The following is a 19,268-nucleotide window of genomic DNA, read 5'->3' as shown; positions in this document are numbered from 1 at the left end:
TACTCCAAGTCTTTCCGAGATAGAACAAGATATTGTACGTGGGTGGCATTCTGTTTCATACCTTTAGTTGGTGCTGGGTACATATCAGTTTGATTTTATTTGTGTTCTCATTATGTTATGTTAAATTAAGATTTGCTACAAAGAATTTTTATATTAATTTAAGCAGTAACAGATTCTAATCCAGTGCCATTTGTGTGCTAAACATCTTACAGCAGAGATTCAAGAGGTCAGGTCGTGAAGAAATAGCAATAAATATATAAATAGATAAAATGTTGAGCACAAGAGTTTATCAGTTAAGCTAGACGTTTGAACCACAATAATAGAGGAAATGTGTAAGCTGCTCATTAAGTTAAAATGGGATTACAGACATTGCCTGCGAGTGGGCATTGATTTTTAAATCAATGGGGAAAGATGAACATTTGTTGCCGGTTCGAGATTCGAACCCAGATCCCCTGCTCAGTAGGCAATTGATCTGACCACTAAGCCATCCGGACACAGTGACGGCAAACCCCAGCACGCCTCACGTGAGACCCAAATTCTCGGCTTATCCACACACTACTAATGTAGTGCCGCTTGCCCATAATCCTCATTACTCGCAGCATTTCACAGGTTCCCGCAAGAATTTGAGTCTGGTGTGCATCCGCACTGAAGAGATCATTGGCCGTCATCGCCTTAATTATATATATGTGGTGTCTGTTCTTTCGAATATGTCCGAAAGAACAGAAATCACATACATATTTGTCAAGGAAATTGTTGGCTGACGCAGTGATGTCGTAGAATATGAAGTAATGCAGTTGTTGGAGTAAGTTATTTGTCTGATTTGTGTCCAATGAGCTGACATCATCTCTTCTCACAGACGGGTAAGTACCTGGCTCCATTGGCGCGAATTATTTGCTGGAGCTTTTTTTTTTGTCTGCTGAATATTAATACATGGAACACTGAGTAAAATTAATGTTGTAATCTAGAGAAGATGTGTCTATCTTCGAAAGCTTCTGAATCAATTCTCGGCGTATATTTCGATTCGCAGTCTTGTTAGCTAGCATAATTATGATTTTCTATGGGTTAAACTATTTATTTCTTTTACAGGAGTTCGCCACCCTTACTAAAGAGCTGAACCAAGCTAGAGAGCATCTCTTGGAACGCGATGAAGAAATAGCTGAGCTAAAAGCCGAGCGCAACAACACGCGGGTAAGTAAACTTCCACGTTTTTCAACACAGTTGGTAAATACGCGCCTGACATTGCGCTAGAGACTAATTATTAAAGCTCTCGTCACAAAAACCACGATGGTGAACCTTATTGATAGAATCGTATCGCAAGGTAGGTTCACCCAATGTCTGTAGTTTCTTGATCGGGTCGTGCATTCTCTGTCCATGTCCTCTTCGACCTCTGTATACTCACTTTTTTTTGTATCCAGCACGTTCTTTTCCCAAAATTTAATTTTTCTTGGAGGCTTATACGATCTCATAAGTCTAATTCCAAACGTCATAATACAACATTCATTCGATTGCTCCCATATTTTTACTGCGCAGGTTTTTAGGATACCTATCCGTACACCTGTGGAAAATCATATTTTAAATTCACGCATTCATCATTCTTGTAAATTACACGTTTATTAGAGATGGTTTTTCCTAACGTAACGAAGTGGCTCACTAAAGGCAGTCCGTAGGTTTGTCTTTGTCCCTCCATTTTGGTTTAAATTTTCCATAGACAATTCCGATGAATTCCGAAATGATTCCTTGCACAAAGCAAAGACTTGCTTAGGTTCAGCCAGTTTCTCCACTTCTAAAGATGTCGCTGTAATAGAGACATATATCTTCAATTTTCGGAACCCGACGTTGGTTTTAATGACCTATTTTTTTCCAGCCTGAGTGTGGATTAAGGAAATTTTCAACGCTCCTCCTGCAGATGCCTGTCTGATTCCACATCCCAGCGTTTCACTTAAAATGCAATATACGATTCACAGGTTCATAATGTACACAACTCTCCTCAAACTGTCTCGTCTGCTAAGAAAGTGTCGTCATTGTTGTGAGAGTTTGTGTTTGCCGCGCTACGGCCCGAAGGTGGAGCCTTTTGTTGTTCCAGAAGCCAAAAACTGTAGATTGTGGGTGTACGCGGATGTAAGAAACGGTAGGGAATTTGCGTATTCCGGAGAGGTGATATCTTTGTATTTTTGCCTGGATTTTGATTTGTAGTAAGACATCTTAAAAACGAAGTTAACGTGAGCATCGTGCTGGTTTGCTGAAGGGAATTAAGGAGCAGCATTCACTATCTTAAATTTAGGGTCACATCTCACTCTTTTCCACAGTGCCGAACTCGCTTCACAGGTTTTTGGCAGTTAAGTATTCACTTTCTAAAGCGGCCGGTGTTTTGGTAGGAAACAGTACAAGTATCCTGAATGTCTTATCTCCAAGTGAGATCTTGCAGTTAACAAATTCACTGTAGTGAATACGTGGCGTAATTATCAGGTATTTTCATTTGACATGTAGAACTACTTAAACCTAACTAACCTAAGGACATTACACACATCCATGCCCGAGGCAGGATTCGAACCTGCGACCGTAGCGGTTGTGCGGTTCCAGACTGTAGCGCCTAGAAACGCTCGGCCACCCCAGCCGGCTATCTTAAAAGATCCAGTAGCCAGTGACTGTCTTAAAATAGGCTTCGAACAGTGTTTGCAGTAAATGCCGCCTTAGTTTGCAAATGTTCATGGAAAACTTTGAAAGTTCGTTACCGTATCCAAGCTCAAGAAAGAGTGTTTCCCTCCCCCCTCCTCCAACACTCACTTCAGACAAATAAAGTCAGTACCCCCTCAAAAGAAAAACATTATTGCACAAACAAATCCATCTTCTCTGCATAAGGAGACAGACGTGGAGAGGCAGGAGAAGAGGAGGGGGAAGGTGGGTAGTAGGGGTGGAATGAAAAAAAAAAGGATCTAATATTTTTCCAACGTGGATCCGAAACATTTCATTAAAAGAACCATCCACTTTTCCTAGCCTACCACGAGCGTTATTTATCATCCATCAAAACCAACACAAAAGGAAGAAAAAAGAAACTCTCATTAAATAATAGTACAGTGAAACGAAAGTTGCTTAAGGAATCATACCGACAAACTTTGGCTCTCAGTGCGGATTCCGTGTGTATCTCATTTTGAACTTTTTGACGGGCTTGTAATCTAGCACTTTACGGGACAAGAACCACTTTATATAAAAAAGAGCAGGTCGTTTTAAGAAACTACTGTGGTGATTGATAAATCATTCCATTTTATAGTTTTCTCGATGCACCTGAAAATAAAGAATTTTCGTAAGACCAACTTTTCATGTAGCTTATGAACTAACAACACAGATTTTATCAGACTCTAGTGCGTATTATAAATTTTTTTTCCGGAGTCGAACTATCGGAGGGAGTAGGACTTTTCGATAAGAGATAGCAGCTTCGTTATCTGCTGCAGGTGGCTTCAAGCTCTACAAATCAGCAGAAAGTGGTTTATATCGGTTCTCCATTAATCATTTCGTGATTTGGCTTCGTTTCCAGTCAGATGGTGAATGGTCACTTGGTACGGTGGATGTTCAGCATCTAGCTATCTGCGTATGACGACGAACATGATCTTGAAATCTATACAACTGGGCTTACTGGAGCAACGTATCGTTGAAGCCTCTGCTTCAAAGAAGTGAAGGAACAATGGAAGGTCGCGCGTGCAATGGATGACTTGTGTTTGTGTCCGTTCTACACTGTGTGACAGGTGAGTGATGCATCTGCAAGTAGTACGCTTGCGGATAACTTTGTATCTATTCAGATTTCAAGCGGTGCGCGTAGCTGACGATTAGAAAGATGAAGCAAGAGTATTCCTCGGGCTCTAAATTCCATACATTATGTAAATTGAAGGCAAGGAAAGGGAAGGAGCTATAGATGCTACCTGCGTCGGGACTGTACGCGGAATCAGCGGCGACGAGTGAAAATGTGTGCCAGAGCGGGATTCGAACCCGGGATGTCCTGCTTACTAGGCAGTTGCGTTAACACTGTGCTACCCAGACACAGCGTTTATCCCAATTGCGTGGATTATCACGCCACGCTTCTCGGCCTCGGCACATTCCCACCCAACGCCACAGCTGTGGATTCCGCGTGATGTCTGTTCTTTCGGACATCTTCCACCGAAGCATTGCAGTTGATAAATACAGTTTCTGAAAAACTACCTGTCAAGTTCTCTATGGGCCAAAGGACTTCTTACAAATTTACCAAGAAAGGTTAGGCCTACTACCAAGTTTTTGGTGTTAGCCATTGTGGCTATATGTGTAAAGGATGATGCGATCATTGCTGACACCACTTGTAAGGGGTGTGGACTGGGGGTGTGAGCGAGTGGTTCCCTGGCGGTGGTGGAGAGTAGGTGCTGAAGATGTAGGCAGCCAGTAGTGACCGATAATTTATTTACTTCCGTGTCCGATAGGCGTAGATATAGCGTCTGTAGGAGGCGAGAGGCGGCGGTCGATCGCTACAGCTAGGCCGTGGCGGCAAGCTAGAATGCGCCGAGGTCAGCGCTTCCGGCAGAATGACACAGCGGCGACGTCGGGAGGAGGCGACCCTGCGATCGGACGGAGCCAGTACTCAATCCAGTCGATTCGTGGACCGGTGATTGGAGGGCTGTGTCTGCTGCTGATGAGCCTCAGAGGCTGGGAGGTCGACTCACGGTCCATCCGGCCGAAGTTGTTTTGGGCTGATTCTTCTATCTTGTAACAGCAGAGTGGTCTGCGTGTGTTAAAAGTTACAACTGCGGTAACCCCCAAATACCTAAGACTAAGACAGTGCTCCAATCGCCCACGTTTCCAAACTGTGTGAAACGATCTATTGGCCTCCGTGATCACTAAGTCTATGTGAACACACTATACCTTCGTAGCATTTGGCCCTAACTATGATTTTTGCTATGTACTTACAGATCATAAAGCTCTGTTGTCGGTAGTATTTCCGCCATTTCAGAGTCATTGCTGAAGTCAGGTCGATAATACACTCCTGGAAATGGAAAAAAGAACACATTGACACCGGTGTGTCAGACCCACCATACTTGCTCCGGACACTGCGAGAGGGCTGTACAAGCAATGATCACACGCACGGCACAGCGGACACACCAGGAACCGCGGTGTTGGCCGTCGAATGGCGCTAGCTGCGCAGCGTTTGTGCACCGCCGCCGTCAGTGTCAGCCAGTTTGGTGTGGCATACGGAGCTCCATCGCAGTCTTTAACACTGGTAGCATGCCGCGACAGCGTGGAAGTGAACCGTATGTGCAGTTGACGGACTTTGAGCGAGGGCGTATAGTGGGCATGCGGGAGGCCGGGTGGACGTACCGCCGAATTGCTCAACACGTGGGGCGTGAGGTCTCCACAGTACATCGATGTTGTCGCCAGTGGTTGGCGGAAGGTACACGTGCCCGTCGACCTGAGACCGGACCGCAGCGACGCACGGATGCACGCCAAGACCGTAGGATCCTACGCAGTGCCGTAGGGGACCGCACCGCCACTTCCCAGCAAATTAGGGACACTGTTGCTCCTGGGGTATCGGCGAGGACCATTCGCAACCGTCTCCATGAAGCTGGGCTACGGTCCCGCACACCGTTAGGCCGTCTTCCGCTCACGCCCCAACATCGTGCAGCCCGCCTCCAGTGGTGTCGCGACAGGCGTGAATGGAGGGACGAATGGAGACGTGTCGTCTTCAGCGATGAGAGTCGCTTCTGCCTTGGTGCCAATGATGGTCGTATGCGTGTTTGGCGCCGTGCAGGTGAGCGCCACAATCAGGACTCATACGACCGAGGCACACAGGGCCAACACCCGGCATCATGGTGTGGGGAGCGATCTCCTACACTGGCCGTACACCACTGGTGATCGTCGAGGGGACACTGAATAGTGCACGGTACATCCAAACCGTCATCGAACCCATCGTTCTACCATTCCTAGACCGGCAAGGGAACTTGGTGTTCCAACAGGACAATGCACGTCCGCATGTATCCCGTGCCACCCAACGTGCTCTAGAAGGTGTAAGTCAACTACCCTGGCCAGCAAGATCTCCGGATCTGTTCCCCATTGAGCATGTTTGGGACTGGATGAAGCGTCGTCTCACGCGGTCTGCACGTCCAGCACGAACGCTGGTCCACCTGAGGCGCCAGGTGGAAATGGCATGGCAAGCCGTTCCACAGGACTACATCCAGCATCTCTACGATCGTCTCCATGGGAGAATAGCAGCCTGCATTGCTGCGAAAGGTGGATATACACTGTACTAGTGCCGACATTGTGCATGCTCTGTTGCCTGTGTCTATGTGCCTGTGGTTCTGTCAGTGTGATCATGTGATGTATCTGACCCCAGGAATGTGTCAATAAAGTTTCCCCTTCCTGGGACAATGAATTCACGGTGTTCTTATTTCAATTTCCAGGAGTGTATAAAAGAATCTTACGTTGTTATGAGGTTTTGGCTGGTCGTTTGTGTAGATGTTAATCGGGGCGGGATACTACTGTGGAAGTGATGCCTCCAACCACTGTTCGTAGCATCGAACTTGGTTCTGCAGGAGAGAATGAAACTACTTTTGCGCCGGCAGCTGTGGCCGAGCGGTTATAGGCCCTTAAGTCTGGAATCGCGCTGCTGCTACGGTTGCAGGTTCGAATCCTGCCTCGAGCATGGATGTGTGTGATGTCCTTAGGTTAGTTAGGTTTAAGTAGTTCTAAGTCTAGGGGACTGATTACCTCAGATGTTAAGTCCCATAGTGCTTAGAGCCATTTTATAATCTTTTGCAGTGTTGTACAGCTTCAGCCTCACCATTTTGTGGTGCACTTTGTCATAAGCTGCTGTAAGATCCCACTTCTCGAAACCACCGTCTATGCGCTGGGTGAGATAGAGCAGCTGTATGTGCCATTTCTTCCAAATCTAAAGTCTACTTGTTAGATCATAGGATGTAACGAAGTAACGATATCGGCCTGTAGCTCGTTCATGAAGCATTGCCTGCTAACTGAAGGGGAGTCATTAAACACTTTATCCACGCCTTGGCCGTTTGTCTTCTCGGCATACAATTATTAATTTCAGAGTTTTTGTGTTCATTTACTTATTTTTACTTCTTTAACGCGACCCCAGTTATTCTGTTGTGCAAAAACCGTCAAACAGTAGCGTCTTGGAACAAGTTAGGGTACCCAGAGGCTTTCTGAAGCCTTCACGCTTTCTCATTGCTTTTGGATTCGTCTTTCGTTAATCCTGCTGTCAGTAGTACGTCTTCCTGCACCATCTCTTTGCAAAGGGATTCAATGTCGAACAGAACAATATACTCAGGTAAGAGAACTGGTTTATCTGGATTGACAGTCTGTAAATCTAGCTTGCTGCCTCCATAAAGAAACCGTAATAAGCCATACAAGTACCAGTATGTAGCACAGTATGCTCCCAGTACGCGGTGAACCTTACCCATTCAGATTCTTGAAAGTCGTCTACGGAAGGGAGTAGACATAGTGTACATTGATGCAAATGCAGTGTGTCCCGGGAGGAATAGTAAGTATTCAGGTACATGACAGGAACGATCATTCCAAGCAAAAAAGTGTAGTAATCTTGAGCTCTAAAATGCATACAGTAAGAGCTAGGAGTACTGCTTCATCTTCGCTACTGTGAAACACCTCTTCTGTTGAACATGTGCTCATAGCTCTTGAGAATACATTTAGAGCACATATTTACTAACTTGCTTGCTTTGAATGTTCGTTTATGTCGTATCCCTTAATACTGACCGTTCATCCTGGGACACCCTGTGTATGAAATACAGTGAGGCTTTGTTTTTTGCGTGATTCTAGGATATCGTCGCTGATGATTTGCGTGTATCGTTGAGTAACTCCTTCGCCATCAAGAATTAAGTAGGATTGTAATTCGACTGCGAACAGCGGTTGGAGTGTGGAGGTTGTTTGGCCTCAAGTATCAACAGCACCTAGTTAATCTCCGCGCACTGCAGGGCAGCTTGCGCATTTCCATAAAAGCATTAATATCCCCAGATATTGCTGTGACTTTTAAAGGCTCCAACCAGCTTGGTTGTAAGAATTATCCGTAATTTGGTGGTTTTCGCACTGTGAAGGTCTTCACGTAATCAAAAGTATCAATTTTAAAGGCAACTGTAGCAGGACTGACAAATTGAGCAATGCCATGTTGTTACTATCACGACAAGCGTTCCTGGTGATCTCGGCCTCCGCTGACGGCTGTTCAGATGAGTTTCTTGAACAAAGACTTCGCACACTTTTCCTTACAACTGTTATGCAACAGTCCCTATTTTCAAGAGAGACTTCTTCGATGTTTATGAACAAAACCGTTAATATGGGGTTGAGAGGGCCGTTTGGAATTTGGTATTTGATTATTCTACAGCTATGTGCACCTATTACTCTTACGGATCACTCAGACTTTTTCGACAGTTTATGCTATAGCTGCACACGAGGAGATTCCTTACACCCTGCCTTCATACCCCGCTACACCCCCCCCCCCCCCCCCCAGTTAAACGAATGTGTTGAAAGCAAAAGACTCGCAGCCCGACGTCTCTACAGCAGGTTGCAAACGCGCACTGTATTTCAGAATGCACAAATGATTGCAGAAATATTGTTGGACTCTTTTAGTGTCAGCTAGATGAAATTAATTACTGGATCGATGACGACGACGATAATTATGATGATGACGACGACGACGATTATGATTATGATGATGATCGTGACAGTGACGATGTAATGGTATGAAATGATTTCATTGATAGCTGATCAGAAATGGGGAACAAGCGATGTAATGAATATGTCTTGACTAACGAGAAATTGTGCCAGACCGGGACTCAAACCAGAATTTTCTGCTTCTCACTAGCAGTACCCTTAATCATTATACCATTTAAGCAAGCCTCAAACTTTTATTGTTACTGATGTTTCCTCCCAATGCTTCCCGAACATTACTACCAGAGGTTGTCCCCCTGCCTTTGGGATATGTATAAGTTACATTAAATTCTCTGCCCGTTGCAGGTTCAGCGTATCCATTTCAGTCTATGTACAACAATAATAATTAATGAGACGAAGAAATGTGCTGAACTGTTTGTAAGTTCACATGTGGGTACACTGAAACAACGATCGCATGTGCACAGATGGGTACCAACCTACAACTGAGATTTCTATTTTTTCTTCACAACTTCACTCCTACAAGACGTAGTTCAGAAACCCGTTTTTGAAATGTATTACTCAAGAAAATTCTTGAGAGAACTATTTTCCGAAAAGTATAATGTATGCGTTCGCTTCTGCTGTAAAGACCTTCATGAGACTATCAAAATAAATAAATTGTGACGTGTTTATTTTACTGGTACACATACATGCTGCCGTGGTGGGAACAGATATCGACGCAAGGAACAGCCCGGTCAAGTGGTTAATGAAATAAATAAAATTTAGAGCACCGGTATTTGAAGCTGATCGCCGAACGATTCTACTGCCGTCAACGTGCATTTCGTGTAAGGACTACGAAGACAAGAGGAATTAGGGCTCGTACCGAGGCATACAGTCAGTCGTTTTTCCATTACTCAGTCTGCGAGTGGAACAGTAAAGGAAATTACTAGTTTTGGTACAAGGTACCCTCCGCCACACATCAGACAGTGGCTTGCGGAGTTTGTGTGTAGCTGTAGATCTAGAAAGACTCGCTGTATTATAACAAAAAAGGTGCGCTGATGAAATGAACTTGCAAAATGAGGAAGTCTTGGGATGAAACCAGATCACATTGGATACCAAGAATTAGAGCAAGGTATCAGATATACAAAGAACCGAAAGACAGTAGGAAGTGTTGGTTTTAACTGCGAAATGATAAAATACGCTTCAGTATAACTTAAAACAAAGTTTGTTAAATTTCTGAATCTGTGATGGATAAGGAAGGAATTACCAAAATAATGGAGGATATCGCTTATATAACCAATATTCAAGAAGGGTAACTCATAAAATTTCGAAAATTATACAGGGATATCGTTCCTGAACTCGACGTATAAGTCGCATGCTAGAATAATAACCGAGATACTGAAATGCATAACGGATTTCATTCTGTCCGGAGGCCAAAATTGAATCGGAAAAGAAAAATAGAAGTTGTACCGACAATGCATTTATGCAAGAAGAAGTAAAAGAGGTCTAAGGAATACAATAAAGGAATACACATCCTTTTCATAGATTATATAAAGGCCTTCGATAAAATAAATAGACAATTGTTGCGGGTGATATTAAGAAGACGCATACCATTAGACCTTGTATAGATAGTTTAGAAAATAAAAAATAATACAATCGCCACCACTCTTTAATATATACAAGGGTTGGAACCTCAATAGTGGCAACTATTTAGTTGCAGCTCGTGCAAAATAGATACGTGTTTCAAAGTTTTACTGACCTTCAAAGTAGTTACCAGCATTGTGTATAACCCGTTGCCAGCGATGTGGAAGTCGTCGGATACTCCTAGCAGTGCCAGTTGTGTTGACAGTTCGAGCGGCGCGGTCTATTGCACGACGGATTTGTAGTAGATCTGAAGCCAATGCCGTGAAGTGTTTCCTTTAGTTTAGAAATCGAGTTGAACTTACTGGGGCTTCAGTCAGGGGAGTGCAGTAGGTGGTACAGCACTTAGCAGCCCCATCAGTCAAACAGATCAGTAACAGCTTGCACTGTACGTGCTTGAGCATTGTCCTGCAAAATGATCGTCAGGTCCTGCAGAAAGTGTCATTACTTCTGTCTGCAAGCTGGTCGTAGGTTGTGTTCCAAATATTAACGGCTTAGAGACAGAAGTGATGACACCTTCTGCAGGACCTGACCATCATTTTGCAGGACAATGCTCTTGCACTTACAGTGCAAGCTGTTGCTGATTCGTTTGACATATGGAGGTGCTAAGTGCTATACCACCTATTGCACTCCTCTGACTTAAGCCCCCGTAAGTTCAACTCGATTTCTAAACTGAAGGAAACACTTAGCAGCATTCGCCTCAGAGCTGCTACAAATTCGTCAGGCAATAGACCCTGCCGCTTGAACTGACAACACAGCTGGCACTGCTAAGAGTATTCTACGACGTCCACATTGCTGGCAGTGGGTTATACACAATGCTGATGACTACTTTGAAGATCAGTAAAATTTTGAAACACGTATCTATTTTGTACGAGATGTAAATAAATAATTGCCACTATTAAAGTTCCAACCCTCGTACATTGATGAAATTGTACGGCAATGGAAAACAATAATAATAATAATAATATAATAATAAACCCCGTGGAGGCCCGGGAAAGGAATAGGCCTCCGGTATGTTCTGCCAGTCGTAAAAGCCGACGAAAAGAACAAACCACTAATAGGGCTAACTCCCCTTTTAGTGTGATTAGTTGGTTCAGGACAGAATTAATGAAGCCTTGGACAAGCGCTGTCATGGTCGGGTACGACGCTATGCCCGTCCACAATGGTAACGACACTGCTAGCCACATGCAAAATGATTTAAATCCAAATAGAGGTGTTTTGCAGGATATGCTTCCTGCAACCACTCTAGAAGGAAAACAAAGACAGAGGATGAGATGGTCAGATGAAGTTAACCGACACCTCATGTTCTGTTATTACCGAGCAACAAACTTAGGAACCAACACAACTGGATACAGATCACAAGTATACACAACATTTATTACTAGGTACCCAGAATTAAAATTTTTAACAGAACAACGACTAGCTGATCAGATCCGTGTAATAATAAAAAATAACAGGATACCACAGTCAGAATTAGAAAACATCAAACAGCAAGTACAACAAATACTGGAACAAAATAATGTGCAATCAGAAGAAGAAGAAAATACAGTAATGGACTCAAACATCCCAGAGCAAACAAACAAAGAACAACACGCATCAATTAAACAGTCAGAGGAAAACGAAATCTTAAGACAGCGACCAGAACAGGCACAAATAGAACACGAAGTGACACACATGTTAGATATAGAAGAAAAATTTCAGCTGACATATATAGAATACAAAGACACAAATACAGACATTAGACCATTCTTGCATAGACCCCCAAATAACCCACAAGTCGAAACAACAATAACAACTATCAACACAATCATACACAACAAAATATATGAAAACACAACTATGGAAGAGTTACAACTACTGGTTTATATAGGAGCACTCACTACACTAAATATACACACTAGGCAGAGATCAGAACCAACCAACACACAGAAGAAACCCACAAAACCAGCATGGCAACACAGGCTACAGATCAGAATAGAAAAACTGAGAAAAGACATCGGACAGCTAACACAATTTATAAGAAACGAAATATCAGACAAAAAACGAAAAAGGTTAGGTAAAATCTCACAACAAGAAGCGATAGAGCAATTAGATGAAAAGAAGCAGAAATTACAAGCATTGGCCAAACGACTTAGGAGATACAAAAAAAGTGAAAATAGAAGGAAACAAAACCAAACATTCAACACAAACCAAAAGAAATTTTACCAGACAATAGATAACACACAAGTTAAAATAGACAACCCACCAAACATAACAGACATGGAACACTTCTGGAGCAACATATGGTCAAACCCGGTACAACATAACAGGCATGCACGGTGGATACAAGCAGAAACAGACATACAAGCAGAAACAGACACATACAAGATGATGCCACTAATGCCTGAAGTGATAATATTGCAACATGAAGTCAGCCGAAAAATTAATTCTACGCACAATTGGAAAGCCCCTGGAAAAGATAAAATAGCAAATTTCTGGCTAAAGAAGTTCACCTCAACATATTCACATCTAACTAAAATATTTAACAGTTACATTGCAGACCCATACGCATTCCCTGATACACTCACACATGGAATAACTTATCTGAAACCTAAAGATCAAACAGACACAGAAAACCCAGCAAAATATCGCCCTATAACATGCCTACCAACAATATACAAAATATTAACTTCAGTCATTACACAGAAATTAATGACACATACAACACAGAACAAAATTATAAATGAAGAACAAAAAGACTGTTGCAAAGGAGCACGAGGATGTAAAGAGCAACTGATAATAGATGCAGAGGTGACATATCAAGCTAAAACCAAACAAAGGTCGCTACACTACGCATACATTGATTACCAAAAAGCTTTTGATAGTGTACCCCACTCATGGTTACTACAAATATTGGAAATATACAAAGTAGATCCTAAATTGATACAGTTTCTAAACATAGTAATGAAAAATTGGGAAACCACACTCAATATCCAAACAAATTCAAATAATATCACATCACAGCCAATACAGATTAAGCGTGGTATATACCAAGGAGACTCATTAAGTCCTTTCTGGTTCTGCCTTGCTCTGAACGCACTATCCAACATGCTAAATAATACAAATTATGGATATAATATTACTGGAACATACCAACACAAAATCACACATTTGCTGTACATGGATGATCTAAAACTACTGGCAGCAACAAATCAACAACTCAACCAATTACTAAAGATAACAGAAGTATTCAGCAATGATATAAATATGGCTTTTGGAACAGTCAAATGTAAGAAAAATAGCATAGTCAAGGGAAAACACACTAAACAAGAAGATTACATATTGGATAACCACAGCGACTGCATAGAAGCGATGGAAAAAACAGATGCCTATAAATATCTAGGATACAGACAAAAAATAGGAATAGATAATACAAATATTAAAGAAGAACTAAGAGAAAAATATAGACAAAGACTAACAAAAATACTGAAAACAGAATTGAGAGCAAGAAACAAGACAAAAGCTATAAATACTTACGCTATACCAATATTGACCTACTCATTTGGAGTAGTGAAATGGAGTAACACAGACCTAGAAGCACTCAATACACTTACACGATCACAATGCCACAAATATAGAATACATCACATACATTCAGCAACAGAAAGATTCATATTAATCAGAAAGGAAGGAGGAAGGGGATGTATCAGCATAAAAAAACCTACATTATGGAAAGGTAGACAATTTAAGAAAATTCTTTCTAGAATGAGAAAAACTAGCAAAATACACAAAGCAATCACTCGTATAAATACATCGGCTACACCACTGCAATTTCATAACCACTTCTACAACCCTTTAGATCACATAACATCAACAGATAGGAAGAAAGTAAATTGGAAAAAGAAAACACTACATGGCAAGCACCAGTATCATCTAACACAGCCACACATCGATCAAGACGCATCCAACACATGGCTAAGAAAAGGCAATATATACAGTGACACGGAAGGATTCATGATTGCAATACAGGATCAAACAATAAACACCAGCTATTACAGCAAGCATATTATTAAAGACCCCAATACCACAACAGATAAATGCAGAATTTGCAAACAACAAATAGAAACAGTAGATCACATCACAAGCGGATGTACAATACTAGCAAATACAGAATACCCCAGAAGACATGACAATGTAGCAAAAATAGTACATCAACAACTTGCCATACAACATAAACTAATAAAACAACACGTTCCCACATACAAGTATGCACCACAAAATGTACTGGAGAATGATGAATACAGATTATACTGGAATAGAACCATTATAACAGATGAAACAACACCACATAACAAACCTGACATCATACTCACCAATAAAAAGTAGAAATTAACACAACTAATCGAAATATCCATACCCAATACAACAAATATACAGAAGAAAACAGGAGAAAAAATTGAAAAATGCATCCGACTGGCTGAGGAAGTCAAGGACATGTGGCATCAGGATAAAGTTGACATTATACCAATTATACTATCAACGACAGGAGTCATACCACACAATATCCACCAGTACATCAACGTAATACAGCTACATCCAAACTTATATATACAACTACAGAAATCTGTAATTATTGATACACGTTCAATTACCCGAAAGTTCCTAAATGCAATATAACATATACCGTACAGTTAAAAGGAAGTCACACTTGATCAAGGTCCATGTCACCCTCCATTTTTAACCAGACATAACGTCTGAGACAGGAAAGAAAGATGATAATAATAATAAGTATGCGCCACAGAATGTACTGGAGAATGATGAATACAAATTATACTGGAACAGAACCATTATAACAGATAAAACACCACCATATAACAAACCTGACATCATAGTCACCAATAAAAAGAAGAAATTAACACAACTAATCGAAATATCCATACCCAATACAACAAATATACAGAAGAAAACAGGAGAAAAAATTGAAAAATACATCCAACTGGCTGAGGAAGTCAAGGACATGTGGGATCAGGATAAAGTTGACATTATACCAATTGTACTATCAACTACAGGAGTCATACCACGCAATATCCGCCAGTACTTCAACGCAATACAGCTACATCCAAACGTACAGGGTTATTACAAATGATTGATGCGATTTCACAGCTCTACAATAACTTTATTATTTGAGATATTTTCACAATGCTTTGCACACACATACAAAAAATCATAATTTTTTTTAGGCATTCACAAATGTTCGATATGTGCCCCTATAGTGATTCGGCAGACATCAAGCCGATAATCAGGTTCCTCCCACACTCGGCGCAGCATGTCCCCATCAATGAGTTCGAAAGCATCGTTGATGCGAGCTCGCAGTTCTGGTACGTTTCCTGGTAGAGGAGGTTTAAACACTGAATCTTTCACATAACCCCACAGAAAGAAATCGCATGGGGTTAAGTCAGCAGAGCGTGGAGGCCATGACATGAATTGCTGATCATGATCTCCACCACGACCGATCCATCGGTTTTCCAATCTCCTGTTTAAGAAATGCCGAACATCATGATGGAAGTGCGGTGGAGCACCATCCTGTTGAAAGATGAAGTCCGCGCTGTCGGTCTCCAGTTGTGGCATGAATCAATTTTCCAGCATGTCCAGATACACGTGTCCTGTAACGTTTTTTTCGCAGAAGAAAAAGGGGCCGTAAACTTTAAACCGTGAGATTGCACAAAACACGTTAACTTTTGGTGCATTGCGAATTTGCTGCACGAATGCGTGATGATTCTCTACCGCCCAGATTCGCACATTGTGTCTGTTCACTTCACCATTAAGAAAAAATTTTGCTTCATCACTGAAAACAAGTTTCGCACTGAACGCATCCTCTTCCATGAGCTGTTGCAACCGCGCCGAAAATTCAAAGCGTTTGACTTTGTCATCGTGTGTCAGGGCTTGTAGCAATTGTAAACGGTAAGGCTTCTGCTTTAGCCTATTCCATAAGATTTTCCAAACCGTCGGCTGTGGTACGTTTAGCTCCCTGCTTACTTTATTCGTCGACTTCCGCGGGCTACGCGTGAAACTTGCCCACACGCTTTCAACTGTTTCTTCGCTCACTGCAGGCCGACCCGTTGATTTCCCTTACAGAGGCATCCAGAAGCTTTAAACTGCGCATACCATCGCCGAATGGAGTTAGTAGTTGGTGGATCTTTGTTGAACTTCGTCCTGAAGTGTCGTTGCACTGTTATGACTGACTGACGTGAGTGCATTTCAAGCACGACATACGCTTTCCCGGCTCCTGTCGCCATTTGGTCTCACTGCGCTCTCGAGCGCTCTGGCGCCAGAAACCTGAAGTGCGGCTTCAGCCGAACAAAACTTTATATGAGTTTTTCTACGTATCTGTAGTGCGTCGTGACCATATGTCAATGAATGGAGCTACAGTGAATTTATGAAATCGCTTCAATCATATGTAATAGCCCTGTATATATACAACTACAGAAATCTGTAATTATTGATACATGTTCAATTACTCGAAAGTTCCTAAATGCAATGTAACATATACCATACAGTTAAAAGGAAGTGACTCTTGATCAAGGTCCGCGTCACTTTCCATTTTTAACCAGACATAACGTCTGAGAAAGGAAAATAACAATAATAATAATAATAATAATAATAATAATAATAATAATAATAATAATTGTTATTATTATTATTATTATTATTATATGACGATACTGTTTGCAGACGGTCAGTTTTAATCTCGAAGAATGAAGATTGAGAAGGGACTGTCTATGAACTACACAAAATATGTCGGATATATTAGATGTCAGTATCAATAAAAAAAACAAAAGTTATGGCAGTATGGAGAAAAATAGTATTAGAAAACGAGATCATAAAAGAAGTATATCGATTTAAATTTTTAAAGATCATACTAAGATACGAAGGAGACGTAGATCAAAACGACAAAATTGAGAAATTTTATTGGCTGAACGGAACAGTTAGAAGATTTTTCCAAAATAAAGTAAGAATAGAAACTTACCTTATATTTTATAAAAGTTTTGTCGGTAGCAACATTGCTGTATGAGACTGTATGAAAAGATAAAATGAGATTACATACCAACAAAATTAAATTCCCCAGGAGCACAGCAGGATACATAGAGTATAAAATAAATACCGATATTAGGAAGGGATTAAAAATATTTGATGTAAGTGAAAAGGTTGAAAAATAAGCAAAAATGGAATACTATCTTTACGAATGAAAGAGTCAACATTACCACTACATTTTGGCAGTCTATTTCGCAAGGTAAAAGATGCATTGGAAGACCAGCAAAAAGATGAGAGAACCAAATGTAGCTGCAAAGGACCGAACAGCACAAGCTCGTTGTCATCTACAGGTGAGACAAGAGGGAGCCAATGTATGAGCTACGTCTCTAGAAAAGCGCACGAGGCCGTGCGGATAAGAGGGAGGGTGGTGGTGGGGGGGGGGGGGAGGTGTTCGCAACTTCACAGAGGAAATTGATATCTAGAACCCTCTCTGCTGGTGGAAGGAAACACGAAACCCGCTCTACATGACAGGAAAACGGATGGGAGCTCGGAGCTAGAACAGGTAGACAAGGCACCGACAAGCTGTCAGAGCAGATTCGCTGGCGCCTGCTGCGGCTTCTCTCGCCATCGTTCGTTTCTTTCGATGTTAACATACCCTGCGATGACGTTACAACCACTCTCCACCTCCACCAGCGTTATGAGGAAAACAGAGCCTACGACTCAGCAAATGCCGTATGGTCAGAGTTACTAAGTGCTGCAACATTTGTAAAGTTAATGCCGAATGCCAAACTATTGTGTCCACCACCAGAAGGAAGTTGCCGATCTGTAAAATCTTGATTCATGATCTAAACTTTACATGGTGTGTCCCGATTAAATAGTTCGGCCTCAGAATTGATTAAGTCTTACATTTGGAATGTACATTAGCGAGACGTGTAACAAAGATTCTGTCCGATTGTACCAACTGCACCCACTACTAAAGGGACTGGGTCTAGCAACCCGAACAAAAATCAAAACCTGGAAAACAATCATTCTGTCAGTCATACGCAACGTTTCTGAAGTGTAGAGTCTGGCAAGCAACGACCTACCCCGTCTTTACTCTTAATAGAATACACTGGTGCACAAAACTTATGGACGAAAATATCTTTCGCATGAGGTATCACTGTCAAGTAACACAGCTCGATGAAACTTGGACCATACATAGAAATAACTGCTTTCGTGTACTACAGAGGACAAGAGAAAGAAATAAGTAATGAGACAAACAGATCTGACAGTTTTATTCAAAGACAGTAATTACATTAAAGTCACCGCGATTTATGGTAGTCGCCTGGACATTACACAAGGCCGGATATGGTGCTTAATAGTGTCCGTGATCACAACGGATGGCAACGCATGCTCTGCAACGAGCTCCGCTGCTGGTCATAGGGTTGGTAGGGATTCATTGTGGTAGGGGGTTCCATTGGCAACTGCTGGATGGTCGTTGGTGGATATGGATGTGATGCTATACTTCCCCCATCACATCCCTCACATGCTCGATGGGATTTAAGTCGGGAACGGGCAGGCCAGTCGATTCGCCCAATATTCTCTCCTTCCCAAGATCTCTTCCACCTGCGAAGTTCGATGCGGTCGCGCATTGTTATCCATAAAAATGAAGTCAGTGCTGAATGCGTCCCTGAAGAAAAGCACATGGGGAAGGAGTACAGTATTATAATCACGTTGCCAGTGAGTGCACCACGTTCAAACATTTTGAGGTCAGTTTGCCGATGCAAGATTACGGTTCCTCACACCGTAACATCTGGAGCACCAAAACGACGATGTCCGATAATGTTGCTGGATGAATTAAGGGTTCCCGTGTCTTAACATATGACGGCATATAATGTACCCAGGAAGATTGTCGAAACTGGCTTTCATCCAGTCTCCCACGTTTAGAGGATTCCTTTGCTTTTTCTGCTTCTATGCTAAATACCACCTGACTTACTCTAAAGCGTTACCAC

General features: G+C 42.0%; 1 protein-coding gene across 1 annotated transcript in view; it reads left to right on the top strand.

Moving 5' to 3' along the window:
* The first annotated feature begins 788 nt into the window (after positions 1-788).
* The window catches only part of LOC124722553 (liprin-alpha-1), a 410,311-nt gene continuing 391,831 nt past the window's right edge, over positions 789-19,268 (top strand). Inside the window, exons 1-3 of the mRNA XM_047247695.1 lie at positions 789-802; positions 857-860; positions 1,087-1,188. Coding sequence (XP_047103651.1) covers positions 789-802; positions 857-860; positions 1,087-1,188 — 120 coding nt within the window. The remainder of the gene's footprint in view (positions 803-856; positions 861-1,086; positions 1,189-19,268) is intronic.

This window comes from Schistocerca piceifrons, chromosome X (assembly GCF_021461385.2).
Source record: "Schistocerca piceifrons isolate TAMUIC-IGC-003096 chromosome X, iqSchPice1.1, whole genome shotgun sequence".
Classification (NCBI taxonomy): Eukaryota; Metazoa; Arthropoda; class Insecta; order Orthoptera; family Acrididae; genus Schistocerca; species Schistocerca piceifrons.
Note: the sequence above shows the minus strand (reverse complement) of the source record. Positions and strands in the feature narration are given on the sequence as shown.